The sequence below is a fragment of the Orbicella franksi genome, chromosome 2, assembly GCF_964199315.1.
Source record: "Orbicella franksi chromosome 2, jaOrbFran1.1, whole genome shotgun sequence".
Lineage (NCBI taxonomy): Eukaryota > Metazoa > Cnidaria > Anthozoa > Scleractinia > Merulinidae > Orbicella > Orbicella franksi.
Window position 1 is genome coordinate 19,494,397 of NC_138146.1, and position 22,127 is coordinate 19,516,523.

Here is a 22,127-nt window from a genome sequence, read left to right on the forward strand (position 1 = left end):
AATATCAGTTGAAGAAGCTTTCCGACTTCCTGCTTTTCATTCAAGACCACGAACAGTATCGAAAGCAATCAAGATCGATTTACATGGATCTGTTTTCGGCTCACTGTCAAAAGCACTTGGGTTGTTAATGCTGTGTAAACCGTTCAAGTCTAAACACAGCATAAGGCTTTGCTAAGCTTTGTAACTGGTTTAAGAAAAACACCTCGCGCGGCGTACCTTAACCAAATAGAACAAACATGCTGATTTTTTTTCCCGCCACGCAACTGATCCGCCTTAAAACCAAACTCATTCGTGATTTAAGTTACGCACACGTTCCAACATTTGGTACTAGGTAGTCCAACAGTTTTAGTAAGTTTGCCTTTACCTGTCTGATAGTTTCATTTAACTGTGCAATTTGCACTTTTTGCGATCAGCAAGTTATTCCTGTGTGATATTTTTTTTCAAAGATTAGGAGGAATTTCTTCCCCGGGGTGGGGGGGGGGGGGTACTCCCATAAATTTCGGATAGGTGTGTGCCGCGAAGGGTCTTAAACCCTGACCCTATTTAAGGATGAATCAAACGAAAATTGATACCCTATTTAAGGCCCAAACCCGAAAAATGACACCCTATGCAAGGGAAGAACAAAAACTCAAAATAGCTTGAACGGGTCAACTTTATTTCGTTTCTGTGTGATACCTGGAAGTCAACATCAAGCATATTATGGTAGATTAAGCCTGCTTTAATAATATGCCATCATAAACATGGTAAATCTTTTCTGATACAATTTAGGCACCCTATCTAAGGATCACACCGGGACACTATGCCAACATGGGCGAAAATGATACCCTATTTAAGGATCGAGAACCTCAAAACACCATACCCTATCCCGCGGCACATACCTATAGAGCCCATACGGGGGAGTACCCCCCGAGAATTTCTTAAAGTTGACATAAGTACTTCCATTTGATATGTACAGCAGCAGTTTAGGCGGGAATAAAGGCACATGCGCCATGCGTTCGACAGCTGTTTGGTTCCAAAGGAGAAGCAGCCCGGGAAGACACTAGAGGCGAGGCTGTACCCACTTCTAGAGCCAGCGTTACCCTTAAATATTGCGTCGGTGATAGTGATGGGAGCCTTAAAAACGCAAGGGTTTCGTGTCAGAAAGCCCCCTCTCCCACCCCGCGATCTACAAAATAATTTTAATTGGACATTGTTTGCTGGATCGAATAACAAATTAACTCCAAAAGTTGCACCTCAGGTTAATGACTTTGGGTTAATGATATCATGCCGGGCTACGTGCATGCGGTTTTTGGAAACCACAAACAAATGTACAAACGCGTTACGCTCATTTAAAGCCGAGTTATTTCGCCTCAACCTTGTGGAGAGAAAGAGTTCACGATTTGAAACTTGTTTAATTAAGACAGGATAAGTACAAAACAGCTGGTGAAGACCAAAGCCTAGAATTCTGTTCAGTTTCAAAACATAAGGGAAGAGAAGCTGCCAGTGAGCTTATCGATAAACCAATTAGGTCCATTTTACGTACGACATTGTTTTGAATGGGTTCTAATAAACAGGACACTTGTAAACTGACCTACTTTGAATTCTTGTTCATTCAAGCATAGGACATAATCCGTCGAGATAAATATCGCTCGATACTATGCTTGCCATGCACTCCCACAAATGTTTCCAACTTGTTACAAACAAGATTTTGCTTCTTTTCAACTAGGTAACCTTGTTGAACCTGGCATAAAAATTGACATAACTGAGCTGAAGTCTACTCTGGCTCAATTTCAGTTAATTTAGTTGAGAGAATCGAGTTCTCTAAGTTTGCAAGACCACCCAAACAATATCAGCTAATTTCGAGTTATAATTACCAAATTTCCCGTTCAGTTTCGTCTGGGTATAAGTGTTAACGTTCTGCGAGCTAATATCCAATTGCTTCAAAAGTGCTTTAAAAAATAATGTCACTGAAAAAGAGCATTTCTTAACTGCAATTATGACAAAGTTAAATTTAATGTACTTTAAACCTGAATGGCGAAACCCTTCGTAATGCTCTCCACTTTAAATATTTTGCATTGTCCCAATAGTTTTTGGAGAACACTGTCGATCGTGATCGTATTTGACCTAGGGATTAGTGATACGTGCTGTATTACTATTTTTACCTAAGTCCATAAGTGGGTTACGGACTTCTTGTGGGCCCGATTTGCAATACGAACCACGGCAAACAATACGAAAAAAAACCGGGCTAAACGAAATTTGTGTTAAATTATTCTTTTATTCAATAGTGATTATATATTCAATATATCGAGGAGGGAAATTCTGAAGTTATGTAATATTATCCTGGTGATTATTCAGAATTTGTCACTTTGGTATAAAATACGTGTACCTAAAGTGTACCTAATAAAAGTGTATTTATACATAGAAAGTGAAACACTTGGTTAAACAAATATCTCCACTGAACGATAAAACGTGGACGACATTTGAAGCACTTTGTTATATTCCTGAATTCTTGTCTGAGCGTATTCTCCGAAATCTGCACCTGCCTCGATCATAAGAATCGCACTTTTCCAGTTTCCGCGTCGGACTGCCGCATGCAGAGGCGTCCAGCCATTAGAATCTTTTACATTCACGTCCGCCCCGTATTGTAAAAGAAGCTGAATGCATTTCAAATCCGCATTTGCTGCAGCGATGTGAAGCAAAGATTGCCCGTTCGGTGTTTGAGAATTCACGTCTAGATCTTGTTCTTCCAGAAGAGCTTTTGCTTCCGCAAAGGCCTTTTCCGTAATGGCGGAAAACAGTAATGTCTTGGGACTGAACGAGATGCGTTTTCGAGTCCGCGAGCTCTTCCCGCTAAACTCACTGGAGTCCTGCGAGTCCATTGAACTGGAACTCAAGCTGGGACTGTTGTGCGGTGACAGATGATTTCTAGCACTCTCAGCTGGATAAACCCTTCTTCTGCGGATCAAGTTCAGAGGAAAGCTGTGTCTCAAATAAAGTACAACTTTCATTAACATTAAAACCCTCCTTAAGAATCCCTCGTCCACATCTATAACATCAGTGTCGCCTTTGGAAATTATCCGACTCCTTGGCGAAATACCTTGGTGAAATATTCGGTTGTTGTCAGAATCTGTTGAGGTCGTATTAAGCGATCTCCTGTCGGCAGAATTAACCGATGTCTCTGAGCTCTGTGAGTACGTGGAATCGGAGAAAGAATCATACGTTTCTGTCGCTGGACAGCAGTCGGAACTCGATGTTGATATTGTTGCGTGTTTACGCTTATCAAGCGATAAGTGTTCGCTTGTTGACCGACTATTAGCGGTGGTTATGATAGGGTTTTCCACATCGATTTTCTCATTTCCTGTTGGGCTTCGTCTCCATTTGGGTGATAATTTTAAAGAATCCAGTATTCGCTCTACTGTTGACGGTGATTTGTCATTCTTTAGCGTCTTTTCCATCATAACACGGTTTTGACCAACAACGCCATTTAAAACAGCTGGTTTTACAGGGCCTTTATTAGCGGCTGGCAAAGAGAGACGAGTCCCATATGATCTATACCTCGCATCTGTATCACCACAGGGCAGACTTTCGTTGGTCATCTTGTACTGTTTATAAAAGAACCGTCTCAATCGCTCTTGTTCCTTTATTGTTGTTAACCTTTTGTGGTCGCTAGTAAAAATTGTCTGGGTAAATATCCTTTGTGCTGACTTCCTACGCGCGGATGTACAAAGTAACGAAAGTGATTTGGGACTTTTCTGTCCTCACGAACATGTAGAAAATGTAATCACGTGTCAGAGATAACTGTGAAAGCTAAGAAACTGCTTTTTATCAGACAAAAGCCTGTCGAGTCTCGCCTGCTTTGCTCCTCAAGTGTATGCATGCTGATGTAAACGTACCTGCTTGAAATTAAAATTTAATAAGACTTTGCAATCAATCAGGCGCGTAAACAGAGCCAATTGAATCCATTTGCATGTAAACGGTATTGTTATAATCCTATTGTTTCCCTTTGTGCTTCGTTTCCAAAGCGGTTTACAAAAAGACGTCATTAGATATACAGCAATTCAATATGACCGAAAGCTGGCGCTGAACAAATTTTCTAATTAGAGCGCGATAAAATCACAAGTAAACAAGTAGAGGTCGAAAGCCTTGAATCTTTTCAATGTCAACCCAAACAAAAAGTTGTTGTAAACTTCGCAGTTATCTGATTCGTGATAGGAGAAACGTACCATATTAGCTCAACACATGAAAGATGAAATGCAATGTTCAGGGTTACACCACAATTGATTTTTTTTACTGAACAATTTGCAGTACCTTTTGAACTTTAAAATCATCTTAATCACTTCGTAATTGTATAGGTAACGATGACGTCAGTACGACTGGACTCGAAAAGTTACGGAAGAGTCAGTGAACTCTTGTTCAATTACGAAGCTCGTTCTTGTTACATATCCAGTCTATCCATTGTACTGTCCTTTAAAAACTCTTTAAAGAAGTTAAAAACAAAGTCGACGTTCACACAAACTTAAAGCTACGTTCAAAGCACAATCACAGAAAGTACGTATGGCAGATAAATTCACTGAGTTATATTCAGTTATATTTCCTTCCTCGTTTTTTCAGCCGTTAACTGAAACGCCTAGGGGGTCAAGATTGACGCAAGGAAGCGCGCTAAATGACGTTAAACCTAATTTATGACTATCTAGCAATTGGAAAGTGTGTTTTGAAATAACTAGGATGCCAAAGAAATAATCCGGCGGACTACATCTGACGCAACAGAAAGATGAAAAGCATTTTAGAAACATTTCCGCATTTCACCCTTAAATCCCTAATTTTTGGCCCCAGAATGGTATTTTTAAAACAGCTGACTCAGTAAAGTAACTTGATTTTTAACTGAAGCGATAAGATTACTTGTACAACTTCTCCAAATGTCAAAAGGAAAAAAAATTCTTTTTTCTACACCAGTGCACATCATTGTTCAATCCTTTCTCTTTTAATACTCCATTTCGTTCTTCACTTTGAAAATTGCCTTTTTATTCTCTTATTTTTTCAGCTGGAAAACAGAACCTAGATGAATGACACAAAGTGTTTCTCTCCTACACAATACCAATAAAAAGGTACAAGCTTTTGAACTTTTCGCGTACAATGAATATCCAAATGTTGATGACGTCAAAGTTAGGTCCATTTGCGTCCAAAATGAGGAGCTTAGGAGTGTAGGGTTTTATATTTGGAAGATTTAGCACGTCCGGGACAAAGTATGTATCAAACGCCATTGACGCAAACGTGAAAGTATGAAAGACACCTCTTAAGGAAACAACAATTTCACGCCCTGTAACTGACTACAATACTCGAAAACATTTCCTAGTGTGTCCACAAGCAGAAAGTAATTTTTTGTTTACTTTTTCTGTTTTCAATTTTGGTTTTCATTTCTTTTGTTTACAATTTTTAGTTTTAGTTAAATTGTCATACCTTTGAAGTCTCTTGTATCTCGTAGAAAATCAACCAACATTCACGTATTGCCTGAGTAGCCAGACTACTGGATCAGTTCGTAAGACTACTTCCCCACTGAAAGAAGAGCTTCCCCACTAGGAAGACTGGGCTCGAGCCGGGAAACATGGCGGACACGACACGAAAGAGCTCCTAGAATCTTTTAACCTGGTAGCCACAGTAATGGTTGTTATATCTTAAATGCGACAAAATGCCTAACGATCAAGCTAATAGAAATGACGTGAAGGAGAAAGGGAGGAAAAGAACTCGAGAGGGAGGCTCCCAAACTGACGAAGAAGACTGCAGGCAGCCATGTGGACAATGCAGCGATGCAACGAACTCAAGACTCAGCAGCATTGAAGAGAAGCTCAACTTGCTCTTAAGTGTCCTTCCCGAGTTGGAAAACTATAAGTCCAGAATCAATCAACTCGAAGAAGAAAATAAATCCCTACAAACAAGCCTGCAATATGCTCAAGCAGAAATCGAAGATCTAAAAACCAAGGCAAATGACGCAGAGTCTCAGCAACAAAAGATCAACGCCGATCAAGAGCGAATAAATAAAGAACTCAAGGAATTACAAAGACGGCATATCAAACTGGAATGCCATAGTCGCAGAGACAACTTAAAATTCTTTGGAGTGAAGGAGGGAGAACGTGAATCTAACAGCGATACCGAGACTGCTTTACGGGAATTTATGCGCACGAAGCTGAAAATTCCACCCAACGATGTAAAGGAAATACACTTTGACAGAGTTCATAGGATTTCTACGCATACACGCGACGGCCGAAACTCAGGACCCCGTCCAATTATAGTCAGACTCTCCGCTTATCAAGACAAGAACTTCATAAAGTCGTTCATCAAAAACCTTCCTAAGGGCACCAACATTGGAATATCCGACGACTTTCCAAAAGAAGTGGATGAGATAAGAAGGAAGTTATACCCCGTTCTCAAGGCTGCCAAACGTGAAAAGAAAGAAGCGTACTTTAAGGTAGAAAAACTTTTTATCAACGGCTCACTCTACCGAGGACCGGAAACAGCTCTTTTCCCTCTGTACGGATGTTTAATGAACGGTTAGTTTTAAATATGTTTAATTGACTTTCTTGCTCCGCCGTACAACTCAACCATTGCTAAATTGCTGCCACTAGTACCCCAATTTTAACCCAGTCAGTAAACGCCGCACAAAAGCATAGGTAAGTCTGAAGTAGTGAGTAGTTTGTGTTGTGTGTGTAGTTGTATTTCTGTTGTAAGTATGTTGAAATGTATTTATCTATCTAACTTCAACTCGGTCAACAAAAGAAAATTAATTCTAAGTTATGATATCTCGCCGCACAGTGAGAACTATAGTATAAACAAGTGCTTAATTTTTTCTCTGGAATATTGTGACTTCGCCTTCTGCAGAGAATCTAAATGTATAAAATTATATCGCTAAATGTAAGAGGGTTAAACGGCTCGAGAAAGCGAAGACAAGTTTTTCGTTGGCTACATCAACAAAAAGCAGATATAATTTTTTTGCAAGAAACTTATTCCTCGCTCGATACTATCGGAAGATGGGAGACGGAATGGGGAGGCAAAATCGTATCTAGCCACGGTTCGTCTCATAGCAGAGGAGTTATGATTCTTTTTAAACCACGGCTTGACATAAACATTGAAAAAATTGCCTCAGATGATCACGGGAGATATATTTTAGCAGAGATTGTTATTGATAATACTAAAGTTGTACTGGTTAATGTTTATGCACCAAACGATCCAAACCAACAGGTTGTATTCCTAAGGGGGCTTTCAAATAATATCCTCGGTAAATATGGAAATGAAAATCTTGTGTTGGGGGGCGATTTTAATTGCGTAATCGGCACTTTAGACAAAAGAGGTGGCAAACCTGTTGACATTAGAAAAGCATCGACTATTGAACTCAAGGCTTTGATTAAAACGCATAATCTGCTCGATACCTGGCGCTACAAAAACCCGGGCTCATTTGGCCCTACGTGGGCGAACCCCTCGATGAAAATACAATGTAGACTAGATCACCTCTTCATTTCAAATCAACTGAGTAATCGAATTTGCGAGAGCAAAATAATTCCAAATATTTATTCTGACCACTCTGCAGTCCTGCTCTCTATATCTTTCACCGAACACGAACCCCCTCGTGGGCCAGGCTTCTGGAAATTTAACAACTCGTTGTTGTCGGACACGAAATATGTAGAATTATTGAATTTCTTAATTCCAGAGTTCGCCAAAAAGCATCAGAGAACTGAGGACAAGGGTTTGTTCTGGGAAATGATTAAAATGGAAATCAGAGCATTCACAATAAAATTTTCGAAAAAAAAAGCAAAAAGCAAGCGTGACGAAGAGTCTGCCCTTTTGTCGGAGATGATCAGGCTGCAGTGCAAGCTCCAGACAGCGTACAGCGATTCCCTAAGGAGCGAAATAGAAAGAGTAAAAACCAAGCTTTCAAAAATAGCAAGCGTTAAGACGCGTGGCACGATTATACGAAGCAGAGCGCGGTGGTATGAACATGGCGAGAAAAACAGTAAGTATTTCTGCAATTTAGAAAAAACAAACCAAAGGAAAAAACATATAACGGCCTTAAAAGTCAATGATCACGCAAAATTAACCGACCCGAGGGAGATTCTTGAAGAGGAAGAGCGCTTTTTTAAACAGATATATACATCAAAAAACACGAATCCGAACGGCTCGGAGTTTATCGAATTCTTTAATACGGAAAATGTATTGTCAGAAGAAACTGCAAAAATTTGCGAAGGCATTATGTCTATCGATGAATGTAAACGAGCGCTTATGAAGATGGAAAGCAATAAAACACCAGGTACAGATGGCCTCACTTCAGAGTTCTATCGCTTTTTTTGGAACGCTGTTGGTAAATTCATGGTGGAAAGTTTTAATTATGCATTTCAACACGGATCACTTTCTATCTCTCAACGACAAGGTATTATCTCTTTAATCCCAAAAAAGAACAAGAACGCGGAATATTTAACAAATTGGAGACCAGTTTCGCTACTTAATGTTGACTACAAAATTGCGACCAAAACTATCGCTCTTCGCTTGGAAAAGATCTTGCCAAGCGTAATACATCCTTGTCAGTCCGGCTACGTAAAAAGTAGATTCATTGGAGAAAGTATCAGACTAATAGCAGACACAATGGACTTCACTAAAATTAAAAATATACCAGGTATAGCTGTTTTCTTAGATTTCGAGAAAGCTTTTGATTCAATTGAATGGAATTTTATCCAAAAATGCCTTGAATCTTTCAACTTTGGACCAAATCTCCGGCAATGGGTCAGCGTGTTCTATAAAGACATCTCTAGTTGTGTCATTAACAATGGTGTTGCCTCTAAACACTTCTACTTAGAACGCGGTGTCCGTCAGGGTTGTCCCCTTTCAGGCATACTCTTTGTTATCGCTATGGAGCTTCTTGCCCAAAGTATAAAACGGTCAAAAGACATCAAGGGCATACATATCCAGGGAAATGAAGAGGTCAAGCTCACACAGTATGCTGACGACACAACTGCCCTTCTTGCTGATGTCCAGTCAGTTTCTAATTTATTTTACTTACTCTCACTGTTTGAAAAATGCTCTGGCCTAAAAATAAATCAGGCAAAATCAGAAATGCTATGGCTTGGCTCCATGCGCCATAGGAAAGACGCAATTTGCAACCTCCAAATCAGCGATGATCCCGTTTACGCGCTCGGTGTGCATTTTACCTATAATATTGAATTGTCTCATAAGAAAAATTTCTTTGAAAAATTAGGATCCCTAAAGAAAACCTTAAGTGTCTGGTCCCGAAGAGACTTATCTATATACGGTAGAATAAATATTGTTAAAACGTTGGCCCTCTCCAAACTTGTATTCATCTCCAGTGTTATGGAGACTCCAAAAAACTTTGCAACAGAGGTCAATAAAATAGTGTTCGATTTTATCTGGAAGCAAAAACCCGCCAAAATAAAAAAGACAACCCTCATCAAGAAGAAATCGGATGGCGGTCTTGGCATGAAAGATTTTGTACTTTTCGATAAGGCTTTGAAACTAACTTGGGTAAAACGGCTGTGCTCAGACTCAGATGCACCGTGGAAGTATATTCCAAAATCGTTTCTCTCTACTGTCGGCGGTACTGAGATCTTTCAATGTAATTATGACTACAACTTTCTTGATCTTAATGGCCATCTTCCTGAATTTTACAAACAAATTATTCATCATTGGCAAGAAATCGTGTCTACGACACCTCACAGCAAGACCGAGATACTGTCTCAGACAATCTGGAACAACAAATTCATTACGATTGACAAAAAAATGGTATATCTACCTCATTGGCACCGAGCAGGTATAAAGCAAATTTCAGACCTTTCTGACGAGCGTGAAAATTGCTTCCTGCCTTTCCTTTCCTTGCGCAATAAATACATGCTAAATTGCAACTTTTTACAATATTATAGTCTTTTATCTGCGATCCCTCAAAGTTGGAAGAAGCTCCTTCGCGTTAATTCTGGCGATTCTACTACACCTCCGCCGCCAATCTGTAATATAACGTGCAAGATGTTATACGACAAACTGTTAACCTTAGAAAATCTTCAACCTCCCACTTCAGAAAAAAAACTCTTATCATACGGCATCGCAAAAGAGAATCTAAATAAAATTTATCTTCTGCCTTTCACAGCCACAAAAGAAGTTAAATTGGCAATGTTTCAGCACAAAATTATACACAACATTTTAGCCACGAACAGTATATTATACAAAATGAACAAGGTTGCCTCCCCATTCTGCCCTTTCTGTCCCTCTGATAGTCAAAACATACGTCATTTGTTTATTAGCTGTCCGCAAGCGTCTTCCTTTTGGTATAAGTTCCAAAGTTGGTATTCTACTGTAAGTAACGCGAGTTTACTTCTCTCCGAGCCAGAGGTATTATTTGGAATTACTCGTCCTTGTACTCACCGTTTGACCCTCAACCACCTCATAATACTAGGCAAATATTTTCTTTATATCAACGCTCTAAATAATACTATGTTCGTTTTCAGCGACTTCATCTCATTAGTGCAGGATAAAATCGAGATAGAAAAATATATTGCTGCAACGTCGAATGGCGAAAGGGAATTTCAACAGAAGTGGAAATTCCTTCTCACCATTTAAGGCGTTTCCCGTAGTAATTAGTTGCAAGGTCTTTGTTTCTCTTTTTTTTGTTTGTTTTGTTGTTGTTGTTGTTTTTTGTATAATTAAGTAATTACATTGTCATAATAAGCAATCAATGTGTATTGTAAGTAAGTAACGTAATGCCAAGTATTGTAAATAGGTGTTTTTTTTTTTATGTATTGTAAGTGACGTTTGTAAGACGGTAAAAGCATTAGAAATAATAATAATAATAATAATAATAATGATGATGATGATAACAATAATGTAGTGTATTGTAAGTAGGTTAGTTATTGTTGTGAGTAGAGTAAGGCAATGTAAGTAATTGTGTGTTTAGCAATAAAAAATTAAAAATTAAAAAAAAAAAAAAAAAAAAAAAAAAAAAAAAAAGAGTTTATTTTACACATTTGTCATATACACGTTGTAGCAGTCACATAGTAGCAGATAAATAAACAAATAATAAGTCTGTAAGGCAGAGCAGAGTATAGTTTTAATATTCATGTTACGATTATCTGAATCAATCAGTCAATCAATCACTCAATCAATCAATCAATCAATCAATCAATCAATCAACATTTTGGAAATGTAAATTCCCCAAGAATACAACTTTCACTGCTAAAATACATTGACAACTAAAAGAACCAAGATTCGCTATTAAAATTATTTGAAAATACTCAATATTCTGGTAGTATTCATTACATTTACGATGAACATTAGTTATAGTAAAAAAATTTAAATTCCTATCGGCTAAGCCCTTGATCTAATCTAATAGCAGTTTAAATTGAATTTTTTTTTTCTGTGTGATTAAACAATTCACTTGACGCATGCAAAAAGACCACTTGGCATGTAAGTAGTTTTCAGTTGTGGCATTTACTAACTACATGTATAGTATCACTTGTAAGCAGCTTCACATCAGCTACAGATTCTAAATTTGAACCCAACCTCAGTCATGCCATAGTGGTTATGCATATGTGTATAAAGGCATGAAATGAGTATGAAATGCTAATGATTTGAAATGCAAGTTTCCATCGTGAATAATAATGTGAGGCGGATTGAAGGTAGATACTGCTCCCACGAAATATTTAGGCAACGGGTAGATTAACCTCATTGGAGCCTGGCTGTGAAATTCTTGGGTGCCATTTTGGCCTGACTGAGAGGAGGAGGGAAACAGGGATGGATGAATGGAGAGTAAAACGGTAATGATTTTAACAATTATTACAAATGTTTTAGGCATGTAAAATGGTTTTCAGGCGTGCGTTAGATTTGAATTGCATTTTATTTGTACGTAACTTGATTTCTGTAATTATTTTGTAATTTTAAGGGGAGTGGATATATCATGAAATGTTATTTTTATTTATTTATTTATTTTTTTGGAGTGTGAAAACCACTGTTATTTTAAGGAGTACAAATGATTTGAGCTGTCATTTAGGTAAGTAAAATGAATGGAGCTGTAAACTTAGGTGACTGAAATGATTAGAAATGTAATTGTTTGGGTGTGAAATTATTTGAACTGCAAATTCTGTGTGTACAATGAATTGAATGGTTCAGCAAGGTGGAGCAGGGGGAGAAAGGATGGCGCAGTGGTGAGAGCGCTTGCCTCCCACCAATGTGGCCTGGGTTTGATTCCAGCCCAGTGCCATATGTGGGTTGAGTTTGTTGTTGGTTCTCTCCTTGCTCTGAGGGTTTTTCTCCAGGTTCTCTGGTTTTCCTCCCTCCACAAAAACAAATATTTCCAAATTCCAATTCAACAAGGATAGAGGACCTGAATAAAAACCACCTGGCCTGATGTGGCTTCCTCTCTTAATATTGTGTGTGGTAAGGGTAAAGCAGCTCTTTTTATATGGTGTGCACAGTTTGTTTTGAAGTTAGAAATTTGTGATGAAATGTATTGTTAATGTGGTTCAAGTTAAATATCAATCAAACAAATATAACTTAGATACCTAAGAGTTATAACTGATGTAGGAGGTTAGCGATTCGCAAAATACAATATGAGCCAGATCGCGGCAGAAAAGGCAATTAAATCTGGGAACTCTGGATTACAAGTTCAGTATTCTAATTACTAGCAATGCCACCTCCATAATGTACTGTGTGTGCAAAATGGTCTCATTTGCAATGTTTTGCATAATTGAAATGTTTTACATGACTCTAAATCAGTGTGGATTAAATAAAATATTATAGTATGTACTTCGATCCCCAGTATAGTACGAAATTCATTTATTGTTTTAACAGGGTCCACATCTATAACAGTTTAATAAATTACTGTAGTGTTAACCCTGTATAAATATTTTTTTATCACTATTATAATTGGTTCCCTAGTATAACTCATGATTATATATCATATTGTGAATGAAATAAGCCTGCTTCCAGATTAAACACTTATTGTCATGGTAACACTGATCTTGCAACAAAAACAAGATTTTTAACTTTCTCATAACTTGCCACTTTTGTTATAAACTCAGGTGGACTGAGGGTCCCACCCATAGAAGTGTTTTTATTCTTATACTCCATTAAAGATGACATGGAATGTCGTGCCGAGCAATGAAACTCCTTAGCACCAGATTCCTGCAGTATACGTTCCAAGTTACGTTCTGTTATACCACCACCTAAGAAAATAATAGGCGACTCTTCACTTTCTTTTGAATTTTTTTTTTTTTTCACAAGCATAGTGCATGGGGGTGCAAACTAGCCAACCCCTAAGGTGCTATGCTAAAACAAGCCAACTTTTTGATGTACTAAATTGGCAAAGTTTCAAAAATGGCATGAATTACATTGGGAGAATACAACATATCTAAATAAACAGTTGCTGAGGAAAACATGTTCAACCTCTTTTCCAACTGGTTCTTCAAAACTTTTATTCAGCATAACCCAAGTACAAATGCTGTTAAAGCAAGTCCTCTTCTAAGGACTCACGTTGTCTTTTGGATCGATGGGGGATAACTGTATTTCAACATAATCATTTATCAGCTAGCCAGCAGTAGATTGTTTCACATTCACTTCTATTTAATAACACATCTTACTTACAGAAAGCATCTGAATGTAAGTTATTTGATATAGTTAGTTACTAATAATTAATTAAAAAGGCCCTCCATAAAAAATGTATCATCACCTCAAAATATGTGTTTTCTCAGCTGGTTAATAAAATGTCGTGATAAGGGTCAGTGGCTTAATGGGGAGAGGGTATTTAAAAGTTCTAAAAGGGGCTCATACCTATTAATAAGTGGGAGGGGGAAACTGAACTTTTCTATTCAAATTGACAACTGAACAATAACAGCAATGACTGAAAACTTACCAGGAACAACTATAATCCTGTCTTTTGCCTACATGTACATGAAAAAAAAAAGGATCATGAAAAGAAAATCTGAAACTTAATTTAACCCTTCTTAGCCCAAGGAGGGGCAAGGGGAACACAAAGTGTCTTTGCCGAGTATAATTTTTCTTATAAAAACAGCATTCAAGCCATAGTATTCACACTTTGTAACTCTACCTTTGAAACTAGGCCAAGGGAAACCAAATAAGATTGAAATAGCAAGGAAAAAAAACAAATCCAAAAAAGCGGATACTAAATGAGTGAAAAAGAACAAGCAGAAATTCATGAGAAATTATCTTGAGTTCAAAATAATGGGGGGTTCAACTGAAACACATGAAGCCAAGTTTGAACTAATGGGATCCAACTGAATGCTCTAATCTCGTAGCCAAAGAAGATGATTATCTTAATAAAAATTTTGAAGTGTTAATGTTTGGTAAAAAGTCAGACAGAATCATAATTGGAGAAACTGATTACGTTTTCTTACTCTCAGTGAATTACAGATACATATAAAATGCTGTTGCATGCTAACACTAACCCACCTTTTCAACCAGTTGTCTTATTGTTGGCAACCCTTCTAGCGCTGAGGAATCTCGGCCACTGGTCAAAACACGCTCAAAACCCAATTTAATAACAATCTCTAGAGTGGTGAAAGGATCCTTAGCCATGTCAAATGCTGCAAACATTGAGAATAAATTGAGCCAGATCTGTCAAAAAAAATCATACAATGGAATCCTGATTGGGGGTAAAATTACAATGTTTGTTTGAGGAGAGGGAAATGACTTTTGGTTCAAGTTATCAGGAGGTTCAAAAAAATGAGGGTTTGAGAAATCGGGATTCCACTGTATTTATAAACTAAGCCACCCAGTGACGTGAAGACTTGTCTAGATAAGCATAAAAAAATAATTCACATTTAGGTTGCAGTCTGTGAATGACATGATAACCTTAGGCTAATGTTTAGTAAACTGGGCTCAGGATTGAATAGAGAAGGTTCACACCCCTGTTACTGGGGTTAAGGTGCTGTGTTCTTGGGCTGGATACTTAAGTTTCACGTTGCATCAACCCATACAGACAAATAAATGAGTATCAACAAATTAAATGTTGGGGGATTAAACCCTGTAATGGACTTGCATCCCATCTGGGGGTGGTGGGGGAGGAGTAGTAATGCATTCATGAATATGTAAACTTTAAGTTGCTTCATGGTATGCTGCCAGCATGATGTGCCACTAGGCTTGAACCTTTAGCCTTTCACCTAGACTGAGGAAACTTTTAACTCATAGCAATCAATCATCATGATAAAAACCAACACTAAGTTTGATAGATATTCAATCATGTACTATGTTCTTGCCTATTAAACATATACTCCCCAGCCGCAGAAACTTGAACATGAAAATTGAATAGCGCTTATCAGCACTTTCAAAAAATTGAAAATTGTCCCCAAACAACTGCTCCTAGATAGATCAATGCATACATGTAGCATAAACTAGACCACTTCAACTAAATTATTGCAGTAATAACAAATGAAAAAAGTATAAAATAAATGCATGTACATGTACCTCTATGAAAAGTCGCTGGCAAAGGACTTGCTAAATCTGAAAAAAAAGTAAAAAAATGAAAGTCAATTTAACTAACACTACACATAATTTAGAGTGGGTCATTTATGGGCCTCTCACTCTCATAAGATGTTTTTTTTTTTTAGATAGAGAGAGGGAAGGGATGCTGTACACATTAATAATTTTACTAAACAAGTTAAAAACATACCAACCTTTGAGCTCTTGGCATCTTGTAATGTCCACTGCACCTTCACTTAACAAGAGACAAGAAGAACTGTTTAGTTGAAAAATATGTGAGTTACACTAAGTGGAACTCTGTAAATATGACCACGGATGGAGTACCAAGATCTTGATGTACAGCTGTAAAGTGTATATACATTGTGCAAGCATACATGTAAATCTGTTTCCAGTGAATTCTATGCATTACTAACAGCTTCAGAATGACCTGATCAATGACACAGGAGATGGAAAAAAATGCAGATAGGATTAAATAGATGAAACTACACGAGAGCCAGAAGAAGGGAGAAGTCAGGAAATGCCTCTGCAATCTTCTTCATTTATGTAGCATTGCAAGAGTGATGGGATAAAAACACACAACACACTTACAAACCTTGTAAGGATGCCAAACACAACACCATCCGCTCCAGCTTCTTTGAGTATTTTAATTTCTTCCTTCATGACTTCAAATTCTTCTTCAGTGTAAAGGAAGTCACCTCCTCTTGGTCTTATCATCACAAATACTGGAATTCGTGACTTCTGTTTAATAACTTTTAACATTCCTGCAAAAAAGCAAAGTAGCGGTATTAAAATATTAATATGAGGGACAAGCCAGGGAAAATAATAATGGAAAAATATCCATTCCTTGATATCATTTGAAGTTATGGCCTCCCACATGCCAGACAGAGATTATTTCATTGCAAGATCTGATCTTCTTGAAAGAGTGAAGTAATAGCAAGAATAAACATCAATAGGAGGACTAAATAATATGGCATATTTTCATTTCCACCTGAGGCTGAAATTAAGGTAATTCCTCTGAAATAAAAGTGACAATAGAGTTTTGTTCAAACTTTGTCCACTGAATATTTGTCATATTGTAACTTCAATTTTGAAATAAAAAAGGGGGGTGCCCATGCTCATTAAGGAGTAGTGAGGCATTGAAAATGCCCTATTTTGGCATTATTTGATGCTTATTATAAGAACGCATTCCCAGTAATTGTAAAATCTTTGTGAACCCAGACTCAAAAGAATACGCATTAAACTACAGTCAATGCATTGCGTCGAACACAAATAAACATTTTAAGTTTGATTCAGGCAGAAAGCTAAATCCTTAATTAAAAATTTGAACCACATTTCTTGACGTGGTTACCGACTGCAAAAGACCACAGTGTGTCTGCTATTTTTCTTATTTATTCAATTTTCACCAATAGAAATTAGATCAGTCTTTTCTCACGCAAAGCTTATGATTAGTTGATTACAATGACTGGAAAAAAAATTGGGGTGCCCGTGCTCGTTTGTGAGCTAGAGCCATTTTTCAACTGACAGAGTTCAATATTAAGGGAAATCCGTCATGTTTTCAATATGCGCATGCACGAGCGCACGCTAATGACGCCATAAATTATGCACAGTAAAGATGCACAATGCAAATGTGAGGAATGACCTTAAGAGATTTTCATACCCTTCTACACATTGTAATACAAGTCACCTGCCTAAAGACGGTGTAGTTCCACCTTCCATCAGATTGGCGCAAAGTTCAACACGAACGGCACCTGTAATAATTATTAATAACAAGTGTCAAAAATCTACATCAAGTTGATTGAGTAAGTATATGTACATGCACGAGTCTGCATGCCAAGGACTACTGAAAAAGGAACAAAATGAAGGATTATTTGAGCATTTCCCGATTCAAAATATGGAGAGAATAATACATGGGTACGAATAGGTATGGAATTTATCTTAGAGTGTTCAACTCGATATCTTACTCATTCGTTGTGCTCATTCATGAGATATTAAGATGAACATGAGAAGAGAAAGTCCATATCTACAAGCAGCCATGTATCATTTTATTGATTATATAAACATACTAATGACGACTTTTGACAATAATTGAAAATTATTTTCCCAAAACTTGTCCAAAGGCCAGACAAATGTTTCCAAACATTTTCCAAAAATTACCAAAGATTTCCCAAGATAACCAAAGACTTCCAAGAAAGATTCAATGATGTTTCAATTACAGCAACCTTTAAGTACAGTTTAAGGGGTTTATTATGTAACCATAGCAATGGTGATCTTTTCACTTGTTAAAATATCATGTTATTTTCATGTGCGAAGATCCCATATATTTAGAGGATGGCTCATTGCAAATTTTGAACAGAACTCCTAAGAGGTACCAAGATCCTGTTTTATAAGCATGGCTTGAAATTTTTTCGCACCCGTAAGAGGTAACAATAGTGAAGCACGCGAGTGACGTCATAACTCAGACAAACTCAGACAAACAAAACAGAATGGTGGAAGATTTGAAGCTTTTTCAAGCGCGTAAGCAAGTGTTCCTTTAACGCCCAAGTCACTAGCGGAGGGAAGTTGCCTATGAAGCCCGGGGGCTGCAACCGCAGTCACATCCCCAAGGTGCTAGAACACCCAACTGGCCTGCCCAACCCACAACCAAGCCACGAACCCCCCGCGCCAAGCCCCCTACAGGCACCCGTCACACTCAAGCCAGATGGCATTGGTGAAAAAAAAAAAGCTAAAAAGAGGGGAGGATAGGGAGGGAACGCAGAGAACCGCTAAACTATAATTCAATCCACAACGCCACACTAACAGAGCGATGAACACACTGCGAGCACATGGGATGACAACACACGTACTAACCAAAAATACCGCTGGACAGTGTCAGCCCCAGGGCTCTCATGACCATATGACTGCTGCAAACGCTACAGAATGCACCAAACGCTAAACAAACGCTAACAGATGGCCAAGGCACAATCAAACACCTACAAAAAAATGCTACTGACCAGACTAGCTCCTAGTCATAAACTATGTAAAATTTCATTGAACTATATCAGACGCTACAGAACGCACCAAACGTTAACCAAACGTTCACAGACGGCTAAGACACTAACAACTGCCTATAAAAATGTTACTGACCAGACTAGCTCCTAGTTGTTAACTATGTTAAATTTCATTTAACTATATAAAACAACTTTTAAAACGAAAATTTGGCATTCATTTTCCTCCTACTTCTCACAGAAAACGCTTATGTTGTCTGACTCTCGCAGGGTTCCAATAATTTGCATTCTATTTTTAGACTTTGTGCGCTTCGTTATTCTAAAATAATAAATTAGCTGACACTTTCATAGTTTTTAACAGCGATAAAGATGATTGCTTCAAATACCTTCTACTTGTAAGGTTGATGAAAGCATTGCTATGAATCAATTATTTACTGTCAAATATCTACTGTCATATTTTTTTCTGCTCAATACCTTAAGAGGTACCGCAAAAACTCCTGCATGCTGTGGTACTTTTGAGGCTCAACAACCTAAGAGGTACCAAAAATGGATTTTTTTTAACCCCTAAAAGGTACAACGAACACCCCGATCCTTTTCATATGAGAGTGCCAACACCACTCCCAGACTTCCCGTCAAGTTCAAGTAATAGTGTCAAAAGCTGAGAATCCTAGCTTCTCCTGTAGTTAAGCGTAAAAACACGCAGCACTGCCTTTCAAACTAAATATCATTCCTAACTGGCACAACAGTGAAATTGCAATATAGCATTCATTCACTGAAAATGCGTTCAGGCACAGCAAGAGGTGCTGTAGGCTGCAGCTTCCGGGCAGCTTCCCACTTTCATCCACACGCTGTCACTCGCAAATTCAGACAAACACTGAAAATGAGATACTCACCGCCTCTTTCAGCATTCAGTGCAGACTGAACCGAGTCTACACAAACCTCCATCTTAAATATTTCGCTGAAAAGTGGAAACAAGTCTTTACATTACGTAAGGGCGTCTAAACGAAACCGAACACCAAGCTAAGAAGCTCACAAGTTGACAACGTGCAGACATTCGAAGGACTCGGGAACAGGGAAGAGAGGACTGATGACTAGCCAGCGGCATCGTGTATCGCGGACTCTCAAGGTTCAAGATGGCGGCCGTGTGTGGTCGATGTGCGAGGAAACTTCAACATCTTCGTACACCTTGGCATCGATCACTAAGGTAAGATATTCAGCTCACCCCGTAGTAGCTATCACAAAGCTTTAAACTTAAGAACAGTTGCGATCGTAGTCAAATCATACATGTAGGAGTTGACCTCTTTCTATTTTCGCTTGACCAACATGTACATGTACATGGATTCTTGGATTAAGCTTTCAATAAGTCATTGAACTGAGTGTCACATAAAGCGTGGGTATGTTTTGGGTGGTATTTGCCGCCCAGGCCTCAAAATTTAACCCTGTTTTAGGGCGCGTTTCCTTGAGATGATTCGAATCAATGTCAATTAATACAGTAATTGATTTCTTAATTTCTTGCAGCACATAAGTTGTAACAGTTTTGTTTTTGTGAAGTATATATGAAATAATTCATATTTGAACTGCAGTAGTAGATGAAAGTGAAGTATGATCATCGCAGTAAATTTTCCAATTTAAGCAACTGGAAAGAAGAAGCCTGAAAAAAATCAGGGCTTCAACGGGATTCGAACCCGTGACCTCCGCGATACCGGTGCGATGCTCTACCAACTGAGCTATGAAGCCACACATTGGGAGCGAGGTCAATTTTAATTGACCTCGCTCCCAATGTGTGGCTTCATAGCTCAGTTGGTAGAGCATCGCACCGGTATCGCGGAGGTCACGGGTTCGAATCCCGTTGAAGCCCTGATTTTTTTCAGGCTTCTTCTTTCCAGTTGCTTAAATTGGAAAATTTACTGCGATGATCATACTTCACTTTCATCTACTACCGCAGTTCAAATATGAATTATTTCATATATACTTCACATCATTTCACTCACGGGAAGATATGAACTCAATTAATTGACCTCGCTCCCAATGTGTGGCTTCATAGCTCAGTTGGTAGAGCATCGCACCGGTATCGCGGAGGTCACGGGTTCGAATCCCGTTGAAGCCCTGATTTTTTTCAGGCTTCTTCTTTCCAGTTGCTTAAATTGGAAAATTTACTGCGATGATCATACTTCACTTTCATCTACTACCGCAGTTCAAATATGAATTATTTCATATATACTTCACATCATTTCACTCACGGGAAGATATGAACTCAATTAATTGACCTCGCTCCCAATGTGTGGCTTCATAGCTCAGTTGGTAGAGCATCGCACCGGTATCGCGGAGGTCACGGGTTCGAATCCCGTTGAAGCCCTGATTTTTTTCAGGCTTCTTCTTTCCAGTTGCTTAAATTGGAAAATTTACTGCGATGATCATACTTCACTTTCATCTACTACCGCAGTTCAAATATGAATTATTTCATATATACTTCACATCATTTCACTCACGGGAAGATATGAACTCAATTAATTGACCTCGCTCCCAATGTGTGGCTTCATAGCTCAGTTGGTAGAGCATCGCACCGGTATCGCGGAGGTCACGGGTTCGAATCCCGTTGAAGCCCTGATTTTTTTCAGGCTTCTTCTTTCCAGTTGCTTAAATTGGAAAATTTACTGCGATGATCATACTTCACTTTCATCTACTACCGCAGTTCAAATATGAATTATTTCATATATACTTCACATCATTTCACTCACGGGAAGATATGAACTCAATTAATTGACCTCGCTCCCAATGTGTGGCTTCATAGCTCAGTTGGTAGAGCATCGCACCGGTATCGCGGAGGTCACGGGTTCGAATCCCGTTGAAGCCCTGATTTTTTTCAGGCTTCTTCTTTCCAATTGCTTAAATTGGAAAATTTACTGCGATGATCATACTTCACTTTCAGTTTTGTTTTTTATACCAATTACCCAGTAAGATGTTGGCCAAGCCTAAAAGGAAGAGCTCCTGATTGGTCTAATCAAAAACCAGTGCTTAGGCAACGTTAAAAAAAGCACACAACGTCAACAAGCTTCAATATTGGTCAGCAGATACCTTGTTTTGACAGGTGTTAATTGAGCATAGCATGGATGTCCAATATCAAAGATGCATGCTGTAAACAAAAAATGCATGCCTCGGTCAACCTATTAACTGCATTATTATAGTATGGCTGCCATGTTGTGTGACTTCATTGTCATTGTGTGTACGCACCCACAAGCAATACTCCTAGCCATGATGATAATAATAGTAGTAGTAATAATAATATTCAACCTTATTTATCGAGGGTAACACAGAACAGTAGATACACTGAAAAACCAGTGGCCGAATATCAATATTTACAAAATAAAAAGATGAACTACTAAAAATTAGTAACATAGAAAGGTTATCAAATATGCAAATATGTAAAAAAAACTAAGATGTGAGACGTACTAAAAATATTGAAAAGCAGAGCATTGGGTTAAATCCAAAACCCAGTTTTTTAAAGGAAAGTATGAACCAAAGCTGGAATTTCCAGAGGCCGGGCGATTTCAAACCAGTAAAGCTTCCGTGGGAGGGGTACAGATATTTTCAGGAAATTATGTTGGTAACACCTTCCAGATCAGGAGTCCTTAAAACCTGTTGGTATTTCGAGGGAGTGCCAACACCCCCTCGCCCAGGGTTACT

General features: G+C 38.3%; 3 protein-coding genes across 9 annotated transcripts in view; 1 reads left to right on the forward strand and 2 right to left on the reverse strand.

The window, feature by feature from the left end:
* Window positions 1-470: 470 nt before the first annotated feature.
* On the reverse strand, window positions 471-5,531 carry LOC145478482 (uncharacterized). The gene has a single exon (XM_081456521.1). The coding sequence runs from the start codon at window positions 3,573-3,575 to the stop codon at window positions 2,418-2,420; it is 1,158 nt and encodes a 385-aa protein (XP_081312647.1). The 5' UTR covers window positions 3,576-5,531; the 3' UTR covers window positions 471-2,417.
* Window positions 5,532-10,971: 5,440 nt separating this feature from the next.
* LOC145478526 (copper homeostasis protein cutC homolog) lies at window positions 10,972-19,414 on the reverse strand. Of its 3 annotated transcripts, none has more exons than XM_081456581.1 (8): window positions 19,337-19,414; window positions 17,148-17,207; window positions 16,052-16,220; window positions 15,654-15,694; window positions 15,445-15,480; window positions 14,431-14,564; window positions 13,874-13,901; window positions 10,972-13,187 (listed from the first exon to the last, which is right to left on the reverse strand). In XM_081456581.1, exons 1-8 carry the CDS (start codon window positions 19,386-19,388, stop codon window positions 12,967-12,969), a joined length of 741 nt encoding a protein of 246 aa, XP_081312707.1. In that variant the 5' UTR covers window positions 19,389-19,414; the 3' UTR covers window positions 10,972-12,966. The 3 variants fall into 3 exon arrangements, with proteins under 3 accessions (XP_081312707.1, XP_081312708.1, XP_081312706.1); XM_081456582.1 differs by having other exon boundaries at window positions 17,144-17,207; window positions 19,337-19,362; XM_081456580.1 differs by lacking the exons at window positions 17,148-17,207; window positions 19,337-19,414 and having other exon boundaries at window positions 16,052-17,131.
* Window positions 19,415-19,543: 129 nt separating this feature from the next.
* Window positions 19,544-22,127, forward strand: part of LOC145478506 (small ribosomal subunit protein mS39-like) — a 22,793-nt gene continuing 20,209 nt past the window's right edge. For all 5 annotated transcript variants that reach the window (XM_081456551.1, XM_081456550.1, XM_081456554.1 and 2 more), the window contains exon 1: window positions 19,544-19,647. In XM_081456551.1, coding sequence (XP_081312677.1) covers window positions 19,577-19,647 — 71 coding nt within the window. In that variant the 5' untranslated portion in view covers window positions 19,544-19,576. The remainder of the gene's footprint in view (window positions 19,648-22,127) is intronic.

Excerpts from the sequence above, each read along its gene's own strand:
- LOC145478482 (XM_081456521.1), bottom strand. The coding sequence starts at position 3,575 with ATGACCAACGAAAGTCTGCCCTGTGGTGATACAGATGCGAGGTATAGA.
- LOC145478526 (XM_081456580.1), bottom strand. The coding sequence starts at position 16,335 with ATGTGGGAGGCCATAACTTCAAATGATATCAAGGAATGGATATTTTTC. Across the intron at positions 15,695-16,051 it reads GTGTTTGGCATCCTTACAAG|TGAAGGTGCAGTGGACATTA; the intron begins GTTTGTAAGTGT and ends TCTCTTGTTAAG. Across the intron at positions 15,481-15,653 it reads AAGATGCCAAGAGCTCAAAG|ATTTAGCAAGTCCTTTGCCA; the intron begins GTTGGTATGTTT and ends CTTTTTTTTCAG.